Genomic DNA, 25,936 nt, shown 5'->3' on the forward strand with positions numbered 1-25,936 from the left:
GAAGAAGTGTTTAAGCGAAGCCATGGATGGTTCAAGAAGTTTAAGAGAAGAACCGACATCCACAGTGAGGCACGGTGAAGCAGCCAGATCCCACACAAATGCAGCAGACAACTTCATCAGCAACTTCAAGATGCTTGTAGATTCTGAGGGTTACCTACCGCAACATGTTTTTAATTGTAACAAGAGGGATATATTCTGGAAAAAGATGCCGAAGCATACCTTTAGAAGAGCAGAGGAGAATGCATTGCCTGGTCACAAGCCTTGAAAGACTGTCTCATCCTGTTATACTGAGTCAGTGCAAGCTGCGATTTGGAAATTAAACCACTGCTTGTTTACCATTCAGAAACTCGACAAGCCTACAAGAAGTGTAAAGTCCAGAAGAGTGGGTTAGATGTGATGTGGAGGTCCAACAACAAGGCTTATGTGACAAATGACCTTTACTGTGACTGGATCAATGAAGTGTTTGGTCCTTTGGTGAAAAAATATTTGCTTGAGATGAATTGGCCATTCCATTTCTTGCTTGTTATGGACAATGCTCCTACCCATTCTCCAGGCCTACAACACCATGTCCTTGAAGAATTTCAATCATCAAGATCCAATTTCTGCCTCCCAACACCACTCCGTTACTCCAGCCCTGTGGACCAGCAGATTATTTCTAACTTCAAGAAGCTCTACAAAAGCACTCTTCAAGCATTGCTTTGAGTTACTGAATCTACTGATCTCACTCAGAGAGATTTGGAAATATCAGTTCAACATTGTTGCCTGTATCAAGATGATTGAAAAGATGCAGGAAGGTGTTACTGGGAGAACTCTCACTTCTGCTTGGAAAAAGCTTTGCCCACAGCGTGTTGTTGAATGTAACACTGAGGCATTTGAGTCAGTAGTCAACAAGATTGTAACTTTGGCCAAGGAGTGACCACCAAAGAGCTTATTGAGTTGCAGTGTGTTTCACAACAGGAAGTTGTGGAGAGGAGTTCTTCAGAGGAGGAGGAGGAGGAGGAGGAGGAGGAGGAGGAGGTGGTGGTGGTGGTGGTGGTGGTAGCAGCAGCAGCACCAAAGCAGCAATCTTCTGCCACAATAAGAGAAATGGTGAAAGCATGGGCATCTGTTGCATCATAGACTAAAAATCATCATCCCAATAAAGCTGTGGCTACGTGCATTGCAAGTTTTTTTGACAGTAATGCTCTGTCGCATTTTTTCCAAATGCTGAAGTGTCAGCAGAAACAAATGACTATAAATAGCTTCCTAATAAAAAAGAATTAGTTATGTATTGTGAATTATAAATTTCTGCATGGAACAGATTATTGGATTTTACATTAATTTATATGGGATAAATTGTTTCGCTTAACAAGTGTTTCACATTATGAGCATTTCACATTGCAACTAAGATTCTGGAATGAATTATGCTCGCTATGCGAGGTTCCCTGTATTTATATTACCATGTGCCCATCTTTCATCTCTCATTGTCTATCAGATAGTTTTGTTCTACAGTGTAGAGCTCTAATTTTGGTTTTAGATATATTTCAAATGTTTCCACAAAAATTGTTGTGCATTGAATACCATATTTGAAATATCATAGTTCACCTGAGAACCATTTTTAATGTTAACTATAAAATTTTTTCTAGAAAATACTGGTTATCTTTTGCTCTCTTTTTGCATCAGCAATGTCATTACCATTGTAAACACTGACTTTATCATCATCTTGTGCGTATCTCATAATTTTACTCTAAGTATAATGTAGAAACATATGTGTTTGGCATAATTTATGCCCACATTAATGCAGAAAATTTTCATGCAGAAACGGTTCTACACTCCACGAAGAGCTATTCTGTATGTACCAGGAGATGATGAACAGAAAATTAGAAAAGCACTTTCCCTAAAAGTGGACTGCATAGCAGTATCTCATAATTTTACTCTAAGTATAATTTAGAAACATATGTGTTTGGCATAATTTATACCCACATTAATGCAGAAAATTTTCATGCAGAAACGATTCTACACTCCACGAAGAGCTATTCTGTATGTACCCGGAGATGATGAACGGAAAATTAGAAAAGCACTTTCCCTAAAAGTGGACTGCATAGCATTGGATTGTGAGGATGGAGTTGCATCTAATAGAAAGGTAATGTAAGCAATTGTAAGTTTTTTTGTTTTATAGAACTCTTTATGTTACAGACTGAGTTAATATATTCTCTTTAACTGAGTTTGAATCAAAAGTACATATTGGCACATGGATTTTAATACCCAGAAATATTAACGATAAGATAAGTGTTACTTGAAGTTTTCCCAGGGAATAAAATGCTGCATCACATTTCGGGTCTGCATCTGGGACAACAATATATCTTCTTCCAGTATTTTGGCTTATAGTTGTAGAGCCATTTTCAGTGTGAGCCAGTGAATGAATTGAAACCACCTGATGCAATGATATGCTATGGAGTAAATACACTTGCATCAAAAGATAAGACAGTTAGTGCAAAAGTGTCAGCCATAAATAAAGCATTTATAATCTAAGAATAAGACATAGCAGGCACAAAGTCAGCAAACTCACAGTACTAATGAATTATGTGGAATGCCAGGTGCCAAAGACTCAGAACAGTCAATCCTCTGAGAGTGCAGACATGAAATGATTGGTTTCTGTGATTTACTGTGCTAAACCCATGTCTCAGTTGAGCAGGTTGTCTTTTTCTTGTATTTTCACACCTTCCTTGACCACTGAATCATAATAGGATGAGGCTGTGGTCAATTTCCCATAATCCATAGAATGGCCAGTGGAAGTACACTATATTCAGCCACTGCACATTCAATGGGCTACAGAAGACAAATTGCCAATAGACTGAAGTCTCATGGCTTTTCAGTTTTGTGCAGAGATTTGAGAATTTTGTTTTCCTTATTTCACAAGCATCTTATTTTCTGATGGAAAAATCCAAATGCACTATGCAACAATCTTCATGCAGTTTCTTGCAGTTGAATGGCAGTTATATTTGTTTTGACTTCAATAGGCAGTCTCCAGGATGGTTACTGTCGCTGCCTTCAGTGCAGAATCTGTGTTTGGTTGCTGGTACCTCTTCAGATTTTTTTCTGAAGTTGGCAGGTCTGGAACAAGGTCCACTCAGCCTTGTGAGGCCAAATGAAGAGTTTCTTGAATAGGAATCAGTAGCATCACCAGGGTTCATCTACCAGCAATAATGGCTAGAGAGACTGGTGACATGCTGACCATGTGTATCATGATCTTAGACTGCTCCTCAAACTACCTTGTGGGCAGCAACTGGCCAGTCAGAATAGGCCTAAGCCCCAATTGTGAGAGATGTTTATATTTTATTTCATGACTTCATCACTTTTTGTTGTAAGCAAGACTCTCATTTGAATCTGTGCTCATTTTGTACATTCAGCTGCAAGAAACTGCATGAAGATTGTTGTAAGTCTGCTTCTACAACAACACAGATTTTATTAATCCCAAAATATGTACAACTAAATTACAGAAACAAACAATGGAAAATGCAGGGTGGAATAATCATAGTATTATGAAAAGGATAGATTGCTACTCACCATATAGTTGAGATGCTGAGCCGCAGACAGGAACAACAAAAGGACTGCTGAACAGTCTTCGTGTTGTGCTTGTTTGTGACTCAGCATCTCCATTAAGGCACAGTTCCTGACTGTTCTGGAAATAGACAACACAAAAGACTTCTGATGGTGGATTCTTCTTGATCGACCCAGCACTCTAGAAGTTTTGTTGAATGACTTGTACATTACTGCAGGAGAATACTGTTTATGGGTTCAGCTGGGAAGCACTCAAATACTAACAATGTTTTTGGTGCACCCATATGCCATCAGTTCCAAAGCATGATAGTCAGTTCATTGGTGTGCAGAAACAGTACTATATTAGGTAGACAGGCAATGCCAAGGGCTATCCGAACATTGTAGGTAAGTAGCAACAAAGTCCAAATCACAGTACATGAAGAAACGATGTAGCACAAGGTCATTGTTAATAGATATACTGGAGAGATGGCTGTAAACATTGTCTAGATGACAAGTGAGGCCATGGTGGTCCATGTCAGCCCTTAAATCTGTTGCAGATTTTATGCCACATGATTGCTACTAGCACATTTATACTACCAAGGTGCACCTAGTGACATCACTGGCTGTATGCATAATTATATTGAGTGATTGATCAATGTGTCTTGTGGTATTACAAAAGTACACTCGTGTCCAAAATTAAAACAACAAATCGCTATTTTCCTGTCTTATGTCTAAATTATGGCATAATCACACAAACTATCAACAGACGTCTGTACAATTGTGTTCTGCACAGAAGGTGGCATTCCGGTCAATGGACAACCATACCAGCAATGACATCAGAGCACCTATCAAATGGGGTAATGTGCGCTGCGCTGGGTAGTCCCACATCCACAATCACTGTGTATAAAGTCACTGCTGTGCCCTGATGGCTTAATGTGAATCATTTTGTTTTTTCTTGAATGTGGCGACAGTTTATAGAGACTGAAACAGTATCCCGAAGACCAGGGCAGGGCCGACTATGTGTAGTATCAGAAAGAGAGGAGCTTTATTTGGCTGTAAGGGCATGATGGTACTGCCTTAGTACCCCATGAGAACTGACATCTGACTTCACAACATCTATTGGACATGTTGTATTGAGACATATGGTAACAGAAGGCTTTGTCAGAGTGGCCTTTATTGTCAGAGACCTGTTCTATACAGAAGGGAATATCTAGAGTGGAGTCATCAACATACCTCCTGGATGTCGAACTGTGGGCCATTGTTCTTTTCACAGATGAGTCCTGATTTGGTCTGGAGAGTGATTCTCCAAGCATCTGCATCTGGAAGAAATGTGGAACATGATTTTGGGACTCAGGCATTGTGGAAAGAGACTCATATTGAGGAGGATCCATAATGGTGTGGGCAGGGATTATGTGGACCACTCGAATACCTCTTCATGAAATTATATGAGTGAATCAGAAAGGTTTAACTGCTGTCAGGTATCGTGACGAGATCTTGGGGACCACATGTGCAGTTGTTGCGAGATGGTGTGGACCCAGACTTCGTATTGATGGACAATAATGCTCAACTCCATAGAGAACATGTAGCTGATGTTTTCTTGGAAACGGAAAATGTTGCATGCATGGCATGGCCTGTTCGCTCTCCCAATTTTAATCTCATAGAGCTTGTATGGGATGCACTTGGGAGACAGGTTGCATCATGTCAGAATCTCCTAACCACTCATCAAGACTTGCGAGCTGCTCTGCAGAAAGAATGGGCATTATTGCCTCAACTAGAGACTGATGGCATCATTCACAGCATGCCCTGTCATTCCAGAACGAGATTTTCACTCTGCAGCGGAGTGTGCGCTGATATGAAACTTCCTGGGAGATTAAAACTGTGTGCCGGACTGAGACTCGAACTCGGGACCTCTGCCTTTCGCGGGCAAGTGCTCTACCATCCGAGCTACCCAAGCACGACTCATGCCCCGTCCTCACAGCTTTACTTCCACCAGTACCTCGTCTCCTACTTTCTAAACTTCACAGAAGCTCTCCTGTGAACCTTGCAGAACTAGCACTCCTGGAAGAAAGGATATTGTGGAGACATGGCTTAGCCACAGCCTGGGGGATGTTTCCAGATTGAGGTTTTCACTCTGCAGCGGAGTGCTAAGCCATGTCTCTGCAATATCCTTTCTTCTAGGAGTGCTAGTTCTGCAAGGTTCGCAGGAGAGCTTCTGTGAAGTTTAGAAAGTAGGAGACAAGGTACTGGCGGAAGTAAAGCTGTGAGGATGACGAGTGAGTCGTGCTTGGGTAGCTCAGATGGTAGAGCACTTGCCCGCGAAAGGCAAAGGTCCTGAGTTCAAGTCTTGGTCCAGTGCACAGTTTTAATCTGCCAGGATGTTTCATGCCCTGTCATTGTCGGGCCTGTTTTTCTGTCAGAGGTGGCCACACCCCAAAATGAGCAATTAACCAGTTGTTGGAATGTGTGTGCAAATCCGTTATGCATTTGGCAATTATTTATGTTGTGTATTCTTTACATTGTTTCTACTTTACTATTACCTGTTTACAATGTTCCATGGCAAAATATAATGCAACTTTTCAGAATTTCTGTTTGTTCCTTTAATTTTGGGCACCAGTGTATAACATAGATACAGCAACAACAAATAATATGTGATCTTGAGATAGTCTTTAGATGACAAAAAAAACAGCACACAGTTTAATTAATTTACTTATTTATCAGTCTTTTTTTTAATCCATAATACCACTGAAAGCTACAGATATTGGATGTGTCAAAGACATTGAAATTGTAAAGAATCATTAGCATAAGATTGAATAATTACTGAAATTGCTACATGTATTAAACATCTGTTAAATTCTATTGCAGCACTCATTTGTACATTGAAAGGAATAGGAATTTAAGCATGAAGTAGTACTTTATTAGACCGTATATTTGCTAACTGAGAAGAAATGGTAGCATCATAAATATAAGGATTTTTTTAGAGAGCTTTATATCCTTAATGGTTACAATGTTATCACAGACTTTGTTAAAAGGCTTCAGACCCATGTGGCACATGCCCTTCTGGCACCACATTATGTCGATGCGAGCTGAATGAAAGCTTTTTATCTTTTTTGTTTGTTCTGCTATTTTAATTGTGAACATCACAGTTTCATTGAAGTTTTTCATCATGGTTAGTTAAATTTACTTTAAATAATAGGAGTTTTTCTCTAATATGTATATAAAGAAAACATGCCAGAGAAAGTGTGTTAAATACTTTGAAAGCAGGTTTGCATGAGTCCCTTATTTTACATCTATTTGTTGTTTATTGTCCTCCTCCTGCATTCTAATAGTACTGAGTGATACTGGTGAGCTTACCAGAATATCACGCCATAATTTTGTTGGGACTGAATGTAGGCATGATAGTCACTTGTAATTCTTTTCATAGTGATGCAAGTCTCGGACCTCTTAAGATATAACAACTTTTATTTAGCTCAACATTGACTTACTTAATGGATTTAAACCATTTTTAGCCATCTTTCAGCCCTACATATAGAAATTTTGTTTATGTATGACTTAGCACTGGCTCATTTTTAATTGAAACAGCACATTTGTACAAATTCTAATTTTGGTAAGTACAAAAATTCGTTACGACTGTCTTCTTGTTATATACACCTGCACCTTGGAAACTGCTGTAATACATTTTAGGGTTCCTTCCAATTGCATTAGCATAGGGAGTGTCAAAACAATGCTGCTTAAATATCTCTGTATGTACTGCAGTTAGTCTAATCATGTCTTCACAGTTGACACAAGAGTAATATTTAGGAAGTTAAAGTACACTTCTAGATTCCAGACTTAATATTGGTTCTTGAAAGTTTGTAAGTAGCATTTTGCAAGATATTTGACATCTGTCTTCAAACATCTGCCAGTACAGCTTTATCAACATTTCCATGAGCCAAACAAACCTTCGACAATTTGTGCTGCCCTTCTTTGAATACATTTATTAACCCTGTTAATGCTGTTTGGTGTGGGTCTTACCTGTTTGACCAGTATTCTAGGAAGATTCGCACAAGATTTTTGTAAGCAATGAATGATGGTTGCAGAGATGTGTATGGGTGAATACACATGCAACTGTCGAGCAACTGACGGAACAGACAAATTAAGAGGCTACCAACAGAGTCTTCTCAACTACTGTTCAGTGAATTTTGCTGAGTATGGGCCTGTGCAGCAGGCACCTGGTTCATGCACACATACTGACTGTTGTTTGATTGTGGAATCTGCTTTCCAGTACCATAACTGGATGTCCACTGAGCAGCGACAGATGAGTTTTTCAGATGAATCTCGTTTTAACATCTTGCAACAGTTGTTGGAAGGGTGCAGGCCAAAGGAGGGAGTGTTATGGTCTGGGGAATATTTTTGTATCATTCCCTGCAAGATCTCATTAGTCTGGAAGCAATAATTGATCAACACAAGTATGTGTCTATGCTTGAGGCCATGTCCACCCCTACATGCAGTTTATTTTTTCTCAGCACCATGGCATTTACTACGTAATATAACATGGCGAAAATGTTTTTGTGGGTGACGGTTGGGATGTATATCATTTCTTAACACAAGAAAAATAATGATTAATAGACCATGTCTTATTATGGATATTCTCCACCAATTAAATAATATGTATTTTGTGTAATATGGTGTGCTGCTTCTTGGTGCATGTTTTATCAGTGTGACAATGTGTTTCATTGAAATTATAATGAAATCTAGACCTTTAGCTGCTTACAGGCGTTGATAAATATCAATGGGGACAGTTGAAAAATGTGTGCCCCGACCATGACTCATACCCGAGACCTCCCGCTTGCATGGCAGATGCACTATCCGACTGAGCCACTGAGGACACAAACTATAGTGCGACTGCAGGGACTTATCTCTGGCATGCTCCCTGTGAGACACACACTTTCCAACTTTCCGTCCACACACTACATTTGTAGTGCCCCTGCTACAACACTCATTACTCGCGGCAGTCAATCTACCGATTCCTGCAAGAGTTTAAGCAATATGAGTGCATTCACAATGAAGAAGATCATTGGCCAGTAAGCCTTATGTATATGAAGGTGGTATCTGTTCTTTTGAACGTGTCCGAAAGTGCAGATACCATTGGTGATCTTGCAGCTCTCGAAGAATGAAATTCATATACATAATCTTCTTCAGCGCGGGTGCATAAACTCTTATGGGAATTGGTAGATTGCCTGCCGCGAGTAATGAGTATTGTGGCCAGGGGCACTACAAAAGTAGTGTGTGGACAGAAAGTTGGAAAATGTGGGTCTCACAGGGAGCACGCCAAAGATAAGTCCCTACAGTTGCACTATTGTTTGTGTCCTCAGTGGCTCAGTCAGATAGAGTATCTGTCATGTAAGCAGGAGGTCCCGGGTTTGAGTCCTGGTTGGGGCACACATTTTTCAACTGTCCCCATTGATATTTATCAACACCTGTAAGCAGCTAAAGGTCTAAATTTCATTATAATTTTATTCTTCTAGAGCTGCAAGATCACCAATGATATCTGTGCAGATACCAGCTTCATATATGTGTTTCGTTAATTTGCATATATTATTTTATTTGCATATATTATTTTATTAAGTCGAAGTAGATACTCCGTGCAAATTGGTATGGGTGGATGTTATGCTTAACAGCCGAACTAAGTTAATAATTGGCTCCTTCTACCGACCACCAGACTCCGATGATATAGTTGCTGAACAGTTCAAAGAAAATTTGAGTCTCATAAGAAATAAATACCCCAGTCATACGGTTATAGTTGGTGGGGACTTCAACCTTCCCTCGATATGTTGGCAAAAATACTTGTTCAAAACCGGTGGTAGGCAGAAAACATCTTCCGAGATTGTTCTAAATGCTTTCTCCGAAAATTATTTTGAGCAGTTAGTCCATGAACCCACGCGAATTGTAAATGGTTGCGAAAACACACTTGACCTCTTAGCCACAAACAATCCAGAGCTAATAGAGAGCATCATGACTGATACAGGGATTAGTGATCACAAGGTCGTTGTAGGTAGGCTCAATACCATTTCTTCCAAATCCACCAGAAACAAATGCAAAATAATTTTATTTAAATAAGTGGATAAAGTGTCACTAGAAGCCTTCCTAAGAGACAATTTTCATTCCTTCCGAACTGACTATTCAAATGTAGATGAGATGTGGCTCAAATTCAAAGATATAGTAGCAACAGCAATTGAGAGATTCATACCTCATAAATTGGTAAGAGATGGAACTGATCCCCCATGGTACACAAAACAGGTCTGAACGCTGTTGCAGAGGCAACGGAAAAAGCATGCAAAGTTCAGAAGAATGCGAAATCCCAAAGATTGGCTAAAATTTACAGATGCGCGAAATTTGGCACGGACTTCAATGTGAGATGCCTTTAATAGGTTCCACAATGAAACATTGTATCGAAATTTGGTAGAAAATCCGAAGAAATTCTGGTCCTATGTAAAGTACACAAGTGGCAGGATGCAGTCAATACCTTCGCTGCGCAGTGCCGATGGTACTGTTACCGACGACTGTGCCGCTAAAGCGGAGTTATTGAACACAGTTTTCCAAAATTCCTTCACCAGGGAAGACAAATGGAATATTCCAAAATTTGAAACACGAACAGCTGCTAGCATGAGTTTCTTAGAAGTAGACACCTTAGGGGTTGCGAAGCAACTCAAATCGCTTGATAAGGGCAAGTCTTCAGGTCCAGATTGTATACCGATTAGGTTCCTTTCAGATTACGCTGATAAAATAGCTCCCTACTTAGCAATCATATACAACCGCTCGCTCACCGATAGATCTGTACCTACAGATTGGAAAATTGCGCAGGTCGCACCAGTGTTTAAGAAGGGTAGTAGGAGTAATCCATTGAACTACAGACCTATATCATTGACGTTGGTTTGCAGTAGGGTTTTGGAGCATATCTGTATTCAAACATTATGAATCACCTCGAAGGGCATGATCTATTGATACGTAATCAGCATGGTTTCAGAAAACATCGTTCTTGTGCAACACAGCTAGCTCTTTATTCGCACGAAGTAATGGCTGCTATCGACAGGGGATCTCAAATTGATTCCGTATTTCTAGATTTCCGGAAAGCTTTTGACACCGTTCCTCACAAGTGACTTCTAATCAAGCTGCGGGCCTATGGGGTATCGTCTCAATTGTGTGACTGGATTCGTGATTTCCTGTCAGGAAGGTCGCAGTTCGTGGTAATAGACGGCAAATCATCGAGTAAAACTGAAGTGATATCAGGTGTTCCCCATGGAAGCATTCTGGGACCTCTGCTGTTCCTGATCTATATAAATGACCTGGGTGACAATCTGAGCAGTTCTCTTAGGTAGTTCGCAGATGATGCTGTAATTTACCGTCTAGTAAGGTCATCCGAAGACCAGTATCAGTTGCAAAGCGATTTAGAAAAGATTGCTGTATGGTGTGGCAGGTGGCAGTTAACACTAAATAATGAAAAGTGTGAGGTGATCCACATGAGTTCCAAAAGAAATCCATTGGAATTCGATTACTCGATAAATAGTACAATTCTCAAGGCTGTCAATTCAACTAAGTACCTAGGTGTTAAAATTACAAACAACTTCAGTTGGAAAGACAACATAGATAATATTGTGGGGAAGGTGAGCCAAAGGTTGTGTTTTATTGGCAGGACACTTAGAAGATGCAACAAGTCCACTAAAGAGACAGCTTACACTACACTCGTTCGTCCTCTGTTAGAATATTGCCGCGCGGTGTGGGATCCTTACCAGGTGGGATTGACGGAGGACATCGAAAGGGTGCCAAAAAGGGCAGCTCATTTTGTATTATCACATAATAGGGGAGAGAGTGTGGCAGATATGATACGCGAGTTGGGATGGAAGTCATTAAAGCAAAGACGTTTTTCGTCGCGGCGAGATCTATTTACGAAATTTCAGTCACCAACTTTCTCTTCTGAATTCGAAAATATTTTGTTGAGCCCAACCTACATAGGTAGGAATGATCATCAAAATAAAATAAGGGAAATCAGAGCTCGAACAGAAAGGTTTAGGTGTTCGTTTTTCCCGCGCGCTGTTCGGGAGTGGAATGGTAGAGAGATAGTATGATTGTTGTTTGATGAACCCTCTGCCAAGCACTTAAATGTGAATTGCAGTGTAATCATGTAGTTGTAGATGTAGATGTAGAGGAGAATCATCCTATCATTACAGGTGAACAGATTGATTAGTTTTATTGAATGAAAGACCTGGATTCAATTAATTAAATTTTTTACGGGTAAAATTTTACATTTTCTGTATGATTGTAATTACAGTTCTATTAAATAACAGCAATTAGCACATGACCATGGTTGATCCTGACTGAAAAATCATCGTGTCGTATTTCTATTGGGGATACAAATAATTTCTCATTTAACAAAGAATAAAAATTGCTCTCTCTCAATGACTAGAAATATTGGAACTTTAATCATTAGTTACTGCATGACTATAATAGCAATTTTATTCTTACCATGTGGCTGTTGTTTGTATTGTGTGCAAATTGTGGTGGTACATTAGTTTTTAATCCAACATGTTTCCTTCATTCTATACACTGGTGAGGCCCAACATAAACAATGTCAAAACAATCGATTAAATTAGTGTAAATTACTAACTTGCTGCATGAAAAATCTTTGGTGTATTAAAATCCAGATAACCAGAAAAGACAGTCAAATCAGCAGTTTAAATTGGTGTAAATTACTAATATTACATATATGTCCTCTTTGGGAGAATGGGGATGAGATTGGGATAGGGTACAGGATCCCAAAAGGGGTTGTGGTATTACAACCAGCAGGACAATACAATATGTCATACAGCTACCACTGTACATGTGTGGTTAAAAGCACCAAATGAGTTTACTGCAATGCCCTGACCACCAAGTCCCCTGGATTTAAACTCAACCAAGAATCTGTGGGACCACCTTGACTATACTGTATGCACTGTGAATACTCATCCGAGAAACCTAGTACAGCTGGCCATGACACTGTAGTCGGAATGGCTCCATACCCTTGACAGTACATTCCAGAACCTCCTTAACTCTTTTTCTTCACATTTCACAGTGGTCCTGAGCAGCAAAAACTGGTTATTCAGGCTTTTGACTGGTTATCACATTAATGTGCACAACACAATTAGAGGACCACTTCTTTGAAATCCCATAATTCTCTCCCATTGCAACATAAAGAAAGGCCAGAGCTCTGAAGTTTGTGTGACATGTAAGGTAGGGTGATGATGTAACATTGGTACAAAGTTTCACCACAATTCTGCCCAACACCATTGTGTATGTGCCACAAAATTGGAATGTTGTGACACAATATTTCACCCCTTCTGGAGGTCAGAACGGTGACACCCAGCATTGAAATCGTGTGGTTTCTTATGGGTGGCTGAGGAAAAGGTTTCACACATACTGTTGCTCAGAATCAACATGAAAAGCCCTCAGGGTGTGTAATAAAGGCTGTCGATGCAATCACCCCTTTCCTTGGAGCATTGATTCATGCTCTTTTTGTGGTCAAAATGACAGTCCTCAGTGGGATGCACAATATTTGACTGATGACATCCCTGTATGTTCCAACCCCTCTCTAAGGACATTATGGGGCTGCATCCCCATTTAATGTGATCACACCCCTTTGGAGTGCAGCACAACCACAATTTTTGTTCTTGAGTGCAGGTTCAAATCATTAGGGACCATTCAACAAAATCTGAGTGTGATCCAAAGCAGCAAAGAGTGCTTATGATTTTTCACCTGCCTGTTGTGCACCCTTCTGTAGGATGATCATGGAGGGGTGCAACATTGACACATTCATGAATACAACTTCAAAGGGTCTCTCTAAGACCTCCCAGTTCAGCAATTTGCTCAGTGACACCCACCCACATTTAATGAGAGTTTTAAAAGTGTGCCTTTACAGCAGCAACCTCAGGTGCCTGCAGGCAGGCAACTGGCATCATCAAGGTGTCAAGTGGTTGCCTGCTGCCTGCCTGCAGGCACCTAGGGCTACTTTGCTGGTTCTCTCTGTAAAGTCATACTTTTAAAATTCTCAGTGTATATGGGCGGGTGCAACCTAGGGTACTGCAGAACTTGAGGTCTTACAGGGATCATTTGCAATTATATTCACATGTGTGTCAATGTCACACTCCTCTGTCATCACACCACAGGAGGGCTGACATTCAAATTTTGTTGAATGGTTTTGAATGGTCTCTAGTGGTTCCAACCTGAACACAAGAGCAAAAACTGAAATTGCACTGCATTCCAAAGGGATGAAAAATTGACGGATGACTGCAGTGTTGAATGTCATCCTGTTGTACATCTCACTGAGAACAGGCATTTTCAACCACAAAATGTGCTTGAATCAACAACCTAAGGAAATGGACAGTGTCACTGACACTCTTTGTGACACATTTTGTGTTGCCAAACTGCCTTTCTTGCTTTTTCCACTGATTGTTGCAACTCTGTATATAGTTATCTGGTGGCTTCGACTTCTGGAAAAACTTAAGCTAAAGAAAGCCTAGATAATTCTGTGGTTGCACTGAATGCTTCTGAAAATTGTTGAGCTATGTGTTTTATGTGAAACAAGTACGAAGTGCTATCCAAAATTTTTGGGACTGGTGCTGCCATCTATTGAAAACATTACCTTTGGACTAATGGTCACCATCACCCTCAAAGTAGTTCCCATCCACATGTACACACTGGTCCCAGCACTTCTGCCACTGGCCAAACGTTTTCTGGAAGTCCTGTTCTTTGAGGGTGTTTATCACTGCCAGCAATGCTTCTTGAATCCTCTCTAGAGTGTCAAACCGATGGCCTTTCAACTTGAGTTACAGTTTTGCGAATAATACAAAGTCACAAGGTGCCAAATCTGGTGAGTATGGTGGTTGGGGTACAGCCGCCACATTTTTTTTGCCAAAAAGGTCGTGGTAAGCAAGGATATGTGCCAGGGCACGTTGTCGTGATGCAGCAGCCTGTTCCCTTAACACCAAGGGTTGGGCCGTCATCGCCGCACATTTTCATGGAGCCATTGCAAAACATCACAGTAGTACATGAAATTCACTGTTTGGTTGGGTGGCATGAATTCTTTGTGCACAATTCCCTTGGTATCAAAGAAAATGATGATCATGCTCTTCCCTTTGCTCTTCACCTGTCTCGCTATTTTGGGTCTTGGAGAGCCCGTGCTCTTCTACTGGGACGATTGTTGCTTTGTCTCTGGATCATGACCGTAAATCCAGCCCTCGTCGCCGGTGATAACCCGTGATAAGAAGGTTGCATCATCAGATGCGATCTGACGAAGGACCGTGCAGACTTCACACTGTGCCTTCTGACTGGCAGTCAAGATCCTTGGCTCAAATTTTGCGGCGACACAATGCCCAGTTCACCAGTCAACATTCGTTGACATGTCCCATAACCAGTACCCACTTCATCTGCAAAGTCTTGAATGGCTTGATGTCAATCTGCACAAACCAATTGTTGAAGTTTGGCAACAATATCTGGCATTGTGTGGCTAATGGGCCTTCCAGTGTGGGTATCATCTTCGACGTTTGTACAGTCATCCCTGAACTGAGCATGCCACTCAAACACATGTGTACGGCTTATGCTCTCTCCCCCAAACACTTATTGAATCATTACAAGGGTCTCCGTAGCACTTTTCCTGAGACTTGCACAGAATTTGATACACACATACTGTTATGTTCGCGGATCCATCATAAACTCGCCACACGCCAAACACAGAGTGTTATGGAAATCACTGTGGACATGCAACACGTCCTCCCAGTTAATGCCACTCTGCACACTGATTCATCAGATATGCAGCTCTCGCCACCTACTGGTGCAAAGGTCTACTACTCCTACTTTCCAGATGGCAGCACCAGTCCCAAAAATTTTGGATTCCATCTCGTAGTTCTGTTGATGCACGTGGCTGTTTACTCATCTTTTAGAGTAATCAATTTTTTGTGGTAGGAGGACTAAATCCTTGACGTAAGTGAACTGCTCATTATAATCAGTTGTGTTAATAATCTTCTCAGAATATAATCTACAATTGTGAGGGTGTGCTGAAAAATAATGCTTCCAATTTTTTTGTGTGAAATAAAACAAACTGCATTAATTTTCTGCATTTTTATTCTTCATGTCTACATGTTTATTTCTTAACATAGTGACCCTGGTGACAAACACAAGTCTCCTAGTGAGAGAACAGTTTATTGATACGGTTAGTGTAAAATGTTTGACTTTGTTCATGGAGCCACAACCTCACCTCTGCCTGCATTGTACCACTTCATCACCATCAAAGTGAAGTTCTTCTAGGTGTTCTTTACATTTTAGAAGTAAATGAAAATTGCATGGGAAAGGTCAGGACTGTATGGTGGATGACTGATGACAGCAAACCAAAGGCATCACATTATTGCAGATTTCACAATGCTCGTGGGGTCTGGCATTGTCATGCTGAAGGAGAGGTTGCTCCATATGTAGTCAAACTCTTTGAATTTGTGCTTTCAGTTTTTCATGCACTGATATAGTTACATTACACACCATCACCTTACACACAATAATTTGGTACTCTCTAGTGGCAGATAGTTGCAGCTTGAGTCAACAAAGCAGAAAAGTCGACCAAGTAATATGCAGGACATGAGAACACAATAAAAAAATTCAGAGCCATTACTTTTCAGGAGGCCATCATATAAATTAAGTTTACTAATTATTTTTCAATTTTTCAATTAATGGCAGGCCTGAAGGTAACCACTCATTATGTTGTTGAGGTGCTGGGTAGTCAATAGGAAAATAAACTCAGTGTCTGAAGTACACAGTACACCTTCACATTTTACATTGTATTGTTCACTTATTCCATTGTATTGTTTGTATTCCATGAAGGATTTTTCCTTTACCATTGTTGTTACTAGGTATAAGTACAATATGATTAGTAGACTGAACATGACTTTATTCCATGGAAGCATTAGCAACTTGAACACAGTATTTAAGTAACACTCAGCAGAAGCCAGTTACATACACATAGAGCTGTAACAACACACATAGTGAACTGAGGCTGAGTGTAGCTTGGCTAGCTTTAAATAGACTGGGGCCCATGGCAGGCTCTGACAGTGATCTCACACTCATGCGCACAAGTCTGAGGTGCCCTCTACAGATGATATAGCCCTGCTGCACATGCAGCCTTTTGAAAGTATGTGCACGTGTCACTGCATTCCTGAGGTGGCATGCTACAATAGGAGCATATTGTCTGAAATGCTTTGGGTGTGGACACATTTTGCGCTCACATTCCTGTGTCAAACCATGTGGATACACTGGTGACGCCAGGGCTGTTTCTATGTCAACCTCAGGCATTGGCTCTGGTGACAGTTCTTGTGGTGCTGATGATACTGGTATCAGTGGTTGCTCAGGAGTGGATGGCAGATCCCTGATGATGGTGATGGAAGCAATAAAGGAACTGCTGGTTCAGTCACTGAGGACTGATGCCCTTGCCCGCACAGAAATGGAGAACTGGTGGTAGTAGGTTATGTGACATCTGATGTGGATGGGCTTGAAGGTGGTGGTGTGACAACAGGGAGCACCTGGCTGTCCACACAAAGGCGAAGCTGATAATGGTGCCTCAAGCAGAGACTGTCCTCCGTACAGATGTTGCAGAGATTGCCCCCAGCATGTGGCAATGACAGCTGTAAATCATTAAGGGTGATTTCAAAAACCTTGCACCCTTGCAGAAGAGGTGCAGTGGCTGCATGGGCTGATGTCCAGGTGGAGGACACAGGAGGTGTAGCTGTGTGCTTGCCTGGTGCCTGTGGAGTAGCTCCACTGAGCTCTTCTTGCTGAACGGTGTGAAATGGTACGAGGAGAGAAACAGATCTAAGGCACCATCAGATGAAGAGGTGGCAACATACTTTTTCATCTGAATGTTCACACTAGGTATTTCACATTTCCATTGGATTGTTGATGGAACAGTGATGCGAGGATGTACCAGATACCACGGATATCACAAAATGCCACAAACTCTTGTGATGAAAATTGTGGATCATTATCAGATACTAACATCGTGGACAAGCCTTTGAGTGAAAAAAAAAATTGGATAAGGCTGTGAGGGTGGCAGTTGCAGATATGGAAACACAATGAACAACATACAGAAAATGAGAATATGTGTCAATGGCAAATGGCGAACAGCCAATAAGCAATGAAAAAGAGGCCAGCGAAATCCACATACGTATAGTCCCATCCATGTGACAGCATTAGCTAAGAAGATGACGATGCCTGGGGAGCTGCTTGATGCATAACACACTGTGAACAAGAGCCAATCAGGGGGGTATTGTCATCGTCCAAACGAAGCCAAAACATTTGTCGACGGGTCAGTACTTTTGTGTGTGTGTGTGTGTGTGTGTGTGTGTGTGTGTGTGTGTGTGTGTGGTAGACCCAAATGATATGCATGTAATAAATGGAGAACCACTGAGAGGATCACTAATCGAGGGGCTGCATGATCCATTTCTAAAAGCAGAACAGCATCCCAACAGAGAACTGATGTTGAAAGATGAAATAATTATGGAGGGGGTCAGACGCACAACAAGGTAGTGAATCCGGTCAACCATGTTTCACAAATGTTATGACCTTCCAGAAAAAGGGATCTGAAGCTACAGTATGCATGATGCATGTTCTACTTACAGGAAAACCATCAACTGTCTGCTGTGTGGTGACATCAATGTGGAAACAAAGCAATTTGTCCTGATCAAATCCTGGGTCCAGACTGGTCAACAGGGATGACGAGGCAACAGCATTTGCATGTTGATTCATAGGTTGGAAATGAATCTCATAGTTGGAATGCTAAAGGAAAAGAGCCAGTGTTGAATGTGATGTGCTGTTTTATCAGCTAACGATGCAGAAGGACCAAATAAAAGAACCAATGGTTTATAGTCGGTGATCATGTGGAATTTGGTACCATAGAGAAAACATGGAAATTCTCCACAGCATATACAATGGCCAAAGTTTCCATTTCTATCTGAGAGTTCCTAGTTTGATAAGAAGTTAGTGTTTCTGAGGCATAAGCAATAGGCCACTCAGAGCCACTGGGATATATATGAGCCAGTACCATCACCAGCCCATACTGTGAAGTGTCCATCATAAGTGGAGGCATGGTTGGTACATTAATAAGCAAGTGGAGGCATGGTTGGTACATTAATAAGCAGAGTGCAGACTGACTTGGTCTTAAGGGAGGGAAACATGGTTTCACAAGCCAGTAACCAGTGAAACTGAGTCCCTTTGCACAGCAATGGATGTAACAGCTGCACGACTGTCGCTGCACCAGGCAAAAATTTATGGTAGTAGGTGACTTTGCCTAGAAAAACCGGAAATTCTTTGCCCAAGATAGGGCATGGAAGTAGCACAATAGCAGAAACATGTTGATGCAGGAGTTTGAGACCCTCACGAGAAACTTCAAACCCAAGGTAAATCATAGAGCGGTTGAAAAATGTACAGTGTTCTAAATTATGCTTCAACATGGCTGCTTGGAGGACAGAAAAAATGAGCATGGAGATTTTGTAAATGTTCCTCAGTGGAGGCCCCAGAAACTGCTATGTCATCCAAATAGGTTGCACACTCTGGCACGTCCGCCTGCTTAGCTGCCACCCAGGCAGGCAGTGGACCAGGGTTCGATTCCCAGCTGGGTTGGAGATTTTGCCCACCTGGTTAGCTACTTGGTCTTACACGCTGCTAGCTACAACCTGTGGAATCTGTGTGCTAGTTACAGGTAAACCATCAGCCATCTGCTGTGCAGTGACATCAATGTGGAAACAAAGCAATTTGTCCTCATCAACTCCTGGGTCCGGACCAGTCGGTGACTTTGCCTAGGAAAATGTGAAGTTCTTTGACTAGTGTAGGGCATGGAAGCGACACAGTAGTATAAATGTGTTGATGCAGGAGTTTGAGACCCTTATGAGAAATTTAAAACCCAAGATAATAGAAGCTTGAAAAAATTGACATTTTTTTAAATTACAACTCAACCTGGCCACTTGGAGGACAGAAAAAAAAGAGTATGGAGATTTTTTAAATATTCCTCAGTGGAGATCCCAGAAACCACAATTTATCCAAATAGTTTGCACAATCTGGCACAGATGCTGTAAGTTGTTCCAAAAAATGTTGAAAATAGTGGAAGTGCTGGTGACTCCAAAAGGCAACAGCAAGTATTAATACAGTTCAAAAGGGGCATTGACAACTAACATACATTGTGACTCTGTATCTAAAGGGAATTGTAAATAGGAATCTGACAAGGCAATTTTTAAGAAATATTGACCAGCTGCAGTATTGGATATGTATCCACTATGGATTGTGCATTCACAGAAACTTTAAAATCATGACAGAGGCATAACCGGCCTGACCGTTTCTTTACTATAACTAAGGGAGTAGATCATTCATGTGATGCAATAGGCGAAACAACCCAAGATTCTAGTTAAACTTTGACGTGTTCCCTGAGTGCAGTTGGAATTGGATGGACCTAAAGAAAATGAGGCTGAGCAAAAGGTTTCATGGTAAGGTGTGCTTGAAAATTGTTGGCACACCCCAACCAGTAGAGAACAAAGAGAAAAGCTCAGAACGTAATGCATCTAACTGTGTATTGGCACTTTTTCAGACACCAAATTCACTTCATCTGAAATGATAAAACCAAAAAACGTAAAAGGATCTAGTCCTAAAAGATTCTCTGCACATATGTTATCTGCATCCAGAAATGGAAGTGTCTGGGCCACTGACTTGTAGGTCACTAGGGCAGAGAATTGGCTGAGAACAGGAATACTATGTTTATTGTAATTTACTAACTATCATGGCACAGAGGGAAGTGGAAGAGAGCCCAAGTCCATATAAGGTTGTGAGTTTAAGAAGGTTACCACAGATCCTGCATCCACTTGCATGTGCAGAACTTTATGAAAAACTGTAACACCATTGGAAACCTTGTTTGGTACAACAGAAATAGCTGATGCAATGTTTATGTCCATATCCACATCAGGATTGTTGTGCTGAATTTTTGCATTACAAACAGAAGCAATGTGACCTTTTTGTTGCAATTATGCCAGGTAGCCCAGTGTTTTGGGCTCATGGCTAATGAAACAATAAGGACAGGATGGGAGTGTCCAATGCGTACGTTGCTGTTTACTGGCTTGTTTACTTTGTTGGTGCAGCTGCTGTTGGAAGTGAGGCCGGCCGCCTTGATGCTGTGATCATGTGTGGATTGCCACGACCTTGTCTACCCCTGCAAAGTATCTGAAGTTTGGTGTGGAAGAGAGGGTTGGATTGCTGATATTTCACACCATGACTCAATTTGGTGACACCTCAAATGACTATGCAATTGTTAAAACATTGGTTAGAGATGGATTTTCACTTTGGTGAGCATGCTCTCACACCTCATGATCTGAAGCTAAATGAGTGATAGCATCTTTCATTTCTCGCCATCTGATCAGCATATGGCTCTTTATGCACTCAGACATGAAATAACGATGATGACTTAATGCATGGAGTTCAGCCACCCATGCTCGATAGGATTGATGCGGTTGCTTCCTACAGCAATATAACTCAACCTGGGATGCAATAACATGGGTGTGCTTACATTAGTTTTTTGAAAGAAGTTCACACATCTGGTCAAGCGTTAAAGAAGACGGGTCCTGCAAAGGAGTGAGTTGACAAAGGACTTGATATATTCTTGGTGACATCCAAGAAAGGAACAAGGCATGACATAAAATAGTGTGAGTAATCCCAAAAGTTTGAATGTGTTGTTGCAGACATTTCTTGTATGCATCTTATTCCTCAACAAACTTGTTGTATATAGAAAAGGAAGGCAAATAGGCCATGGGGGCTGCAGAGGGCAAAACAGTAGGTGACACAGACTGAGGAGTATGCTGACTAGACAAAACACAAGCCATTGATTGAAGTACCCAAGTTTGATTGTTTAGTGCTTGTGATTGGTGGTGCAGTCCCATGGTGAATGATTCTTGCTTTTTGACCAACTGACATAAAATAGCCTCTGTAATACCATCAGCCACCATGAGAACAAATGGAGAACCAGCCAGAGAAGAAATTTGCACGGAGAACAGGACCACATTTGTCGCCAGTTGTGTTGTATTTAGGTATAATTACAACATGACCAGTAGACTGAACACACCTTCATTCCTTGGAAGCATTAAAAATTTGAACACAGTTTTAAGTAACATTCAACAAGAACCAATTATGTGCACAAAGAGCCATAGCAATACACATAGAGAACTGAGGCTGAGCGTAGCTTGGCTAGACTTAAACACACTGGTGCCCATTGCGGGCTCTGACAATCTGAAAATCATCTCTCTCTCTCTCTCTCTCTCTCTCTCTCTCTCTCTCTCTCTCTCTCTCACACACACACACACACACACACACACACACACACACAAAAGTCTGAGGCACCCTCTGCAACAAGAACGACATAGCACCGCTGCACATGTGGCCTTTTGAAAGTATGCCCATGCTTCACTGCAACCACATTTATTTTTTAAGATTTATTGGGAACTTGCCTGTTCTAAACAAAATATTGATAATGTTGATTTTATGATAAAGGACATTCCAGAATGTGTACATTGAACAAGCACCTGCTTTAATTATGGATTTCATGTGGACTTGTGTAAAACACTAGATAAACATACTAGCGTATCAGCTTTCACTCATTTTCTACTTCTACATCTACATACATACTTTGCAAGCCACTGTATAGTTCATGGTTATTTCCTTTCATATTCCAGCCACTAATGGAGTGAGTGAAAGATGACTGTCTATATGCCTCTGTATGAGCCTTGATTTCTTTTATCATGTCTTTGTGGATCCTACACAAAATCTACATTGGTGGTTGCAGAGTCGTTGTATGGTCAGCTTCAAATGCTGGTTCTCAAAATAATCTCATTATTGTTTGCAAAAAGAATGTTGTCCTCCCTCCAGGGCTTACCATTTGAGGTCTGTGATACTTGCGTGATGATGGAACCTACCAGTAGCATACGTAGCAGCATGCTTCTGAATTGCTTCAATGTCTTTCTTTAATCCAACCTGGTGTGGTTCCCAAATACTGGAGCAGTACTCAAGGATGGATTGTGATAGTGTTTGGTACAGAAGGGATACAAAAGGGAACAAGCTTATAAGGATGGTGTAGGGAAGGCTCATCTATAAGGCTGTACAATAGGCAACTTTCAGGGTTGGTAGTATGGATCGAAACAAGAAAAAATGTCCAGTAAACATGGGCTGTAAAATGCATACCTTAATACCTATGAAAACGTTTGATAGATGAGATGTGTTTCACAGTATGTAAGATGAACAAGTACTCATAGCTCCTCATCTGTGCACTTTAGAGCCCATATTTACTGGCAATTTTTTCCTTGTTTTGGTCCATACTATGACCTCTGAAAGTTGCCTATCCTGCATTCTTAGCAACAACATTACCAGTACATGTATTCCATTATAAGAGGTATCAGAACAGTTTCCATTTATAATTTTTGACTCATTTGTTTCTGGTACAGGGACCCTTAGCTCAAATTGGTACAGTTATCCTTCTCCATCACCCTATAAAGTTTGTAACATCATAATGGTATCACTCTGTATATACATACATTTACAGCTGCTGGCACCTGTAACTTTGATGCCTTTCTGTACATAGGTTCTTACATAAAACTTGATCTATTAAGTCCCCTCCACAACCTCTAAAAATTTGTAACATGAACTGTGAACAAGAGCAGTCTTGTCACACTTCCCTAGTGTGCTTGTTGTCTCTGATGAACATTCACTGTTGTGGACAATGTATTGGGTTCAATTACTTAGAAGGTTTCAAGCTGCTTATATATTGGGGAACCTATTCTGTATGCTTGGACCTTCATTAATAGTTTGCACTAGGGCACAAAGTCAAATGCTTTCTGCTATCTGGTAATATAGAATCCACCTGTTTCCTGTCATCCATGATTTGCAGGATATCGTGTGAGAGAAAGGCAATCTGAGTTTCACAAGAGTGATGCTTTCTAAGTCTGTGAACAGAATCTTTTCTGTCTCAAGGAAATTTGTTGTATTTGAACTTAGAATATGCTCAAACTTTTTGCAGCTAACTGACATTAAGGGTATTGGTTTGCAATTTTGCAGATCCATTCTTTTACTTTTTATACACAGCAGTCATTTGGACTTTTTTCTAGTCTCTTGGGACTTTGTGCTGAGTGAGAGATTAGTGATAAATTCAACCTAAATTAGGGGGCCATTGCTGTAGAGTACTCTGTAAAACTGAGTTGGGGTTTCACCCAGACCTTATGACTTACTTGTTTTCAACTCTTCCAGTTGTTTCCCTCCATTAAGGATGCCTATTACTGTCCATATGGGAGTCTGTGTGACAGTAAAATTATGGTGTGTCTGTATGATCCTCCTGCATGAATGAGTTCTTAAATACAAAATATAGCCGGCCGGGGTGGCCAAGCGGTTCTAGGCGCTACAGTCTGGAACCGTGCGACCGCTACGGTCGCTGGTTCGAATCCTGCCTCGGGCATGGATGTGTGTGATGTCCTTAGGATAGTTAGGTTGAAGTAGTTCTAAGTTCTAGGGGACTGATGAACTTAGAAGTTAAGTCCCATAGTGCTCAGAGCCATTTGAACCACAAAATTTAAAATATAAATGTAGGCTTCCATGGCCATTGTCACATTCAATAAAATTTTTCTGGATTTGTGACCGCATTGTCAATACATATAAAACTAGCAATATTTTGGTCCCTGTTGCAAGCGACCTTCTTCAGGGTGTTTTTGTTTACTGCTGAATGAGAAAACTTTTTTTCTTATATACCTGCAGACGTGGCACAACTGTTGCCTGGTTTTCCATTTGCCGATTTCCACCAGTCACAAGCAGTAATGCAAACGCCAAACAAAATGTCAGTTTTCCACCAACGAAAAGAAATAATAAAAACACCAGTAAAGACTTCTAACATCCCTCCCCTTCATCCTAAACAGCCTATCAGAATTGGATAACAGCCATGTCTGAAGTTATATAAGAAACAAAGTTTTCTCATTCAGCAGTAAACAAAAACACCCTGCAGAAGGTCACTTGCAACAGGGACCGAAACATCAGTCATTTAATATATATTGACAATGGGTCACAAGCCCAGAAAATTTTTATTGAACAAAATTTAAAACATTAACCCCACCCACACGAATGATGGACCTTGCCGTTGGTGGTGAGGCTTGCGTGCCTCAGTGAACAGATAGCCGTACCTTAGGTGCAACCACTACGAAGGGGTGTCTGTTGAGAGGCCAGACAAATGTATGGTTCCTGAAGAGGGGCAGCAGCCTTTTTAGTAGTTGCAGGGGCAGTAATCTGGATTATTGACTTGTGTGGCTTTGTAACATTAACCAAAATGGCCTAGCTCTGCTGGTACAGCGAACGGCTGAAAGCAAGGGAAACTACAGCAGTAATTTTTCCCAAGGGCATGCAGCTTTACTGTATGATCAAATAATGATGGCGTCCTCTTGCAAAAAGTATTCTGGAATTAAAACAGTCCCCCATTCATATCTCCAGGCGGGGACTACTCAAGAGGACGTCGTTATCAGCAGAAAGAAAACTGGTGATCTATGGATCGGAGCGTGGAATGTCAGATCCCTTAATTGGACAGGTAGGTTAGATAATTTAAAAAGGGAAATGGATAGGTTGAGGGGCACGAAAGGGAAGCAGTGGTCGGGAAGAGAGTGAGACCGCGTTGTAGCCTATCCCCAATGTTGTTCAATCTGTATAGTGAGCAAGCAGTAAAGGAAACAAAAGAACATTTGGAGTAGGAATCAAAATCCATGGTGAATAAATAAAAACTTTGAGGTTTGCCGATGACATTGTAATTCTGTCAGAGACAGTAAAGGACCTGGAAGAGCAGTTGAACGGAATGGATTGTGTCTTGAAAGGAGGATATAAGATCAACATCAACAAAAGCAAAACAAGGATAATGGAATGTAGTCAGATTAAATCAGATAATACTGAGGGAATTAGATTAGGAATTGAGACACTTAAAGTGGTAGATGAGTTTTGCTATTTGGGGAGCAAAATAACTTATGATGATTGAAGTAGAGAGGATATAAAATGTAGACTGGCAATGGCAAGGAAAGCATTTCTGAAGAAGAGAAATTTGTTAACATCGAGTATAGATTTAAGTGTCAGAAAGTCTTTTCTGAAAGTATCTGTATGGAGTGTAGCCATGTATGGAAGTGAAATGTGGACGATAACTAGTTTAGACAAGAAGAGAACAGAAGCTTTCGAAATGTGGTGCTACACAAGAATGCTGAAGATTAGATGGGTAGATCACATAACCAATGCGGAGGTATTGAATAGAATTGGGGAGAAGAGCAATTTGTGGCACAACTTGACTAGAAGAAGGGATCGGTTGGTAGGACATGTTCTGAGGCATCAA

The 25,936-nt window shown here is 40.9% G+C and overlaps 1 protein-coding gene across 2 annotated transcripts in view; it reads left to right on the forward strand.

The window, feature by feature from the left end:
- The window catches only part of LOC124776928 (citramalyl-CoA lyase, mitochondrial-like), a 199,440-nt gene that overhangs the window by 65,732 nt on the left and 107,772 nt on the right, over window positions 1-25,936 (forward strand). For both annotated transcript variants that reach the window (XM_047252534.1, XM_047253289.1), the window contains exon 3: window positions 1,988-2,122. In XM_047252534.1, coding sequence (XP_047108490.1) covers window positions 1,988-2,122 — 135 coding nt within the window. The remainder of the gene's footprint in view (window positions 1-1,987; window positions 2,123-25,936) is intronic.

This window comes from Schistocerca piceifrons, chromosome 1 (assembly GCF_021461385.2).
Source record: "Schistocerca piceifrons isolate TAMUIC-IGC-003096 chromosome 1, iqSchPice1.1, whole genome shotgun sequence".
In the NCBI taxonomy this organism is placed as follows: Eukaryota; Metazoa; Arthropoda; class Insecta; order Orthoptera; family Acrididae; genus Schistocerca; species Schistocerca piceifrons.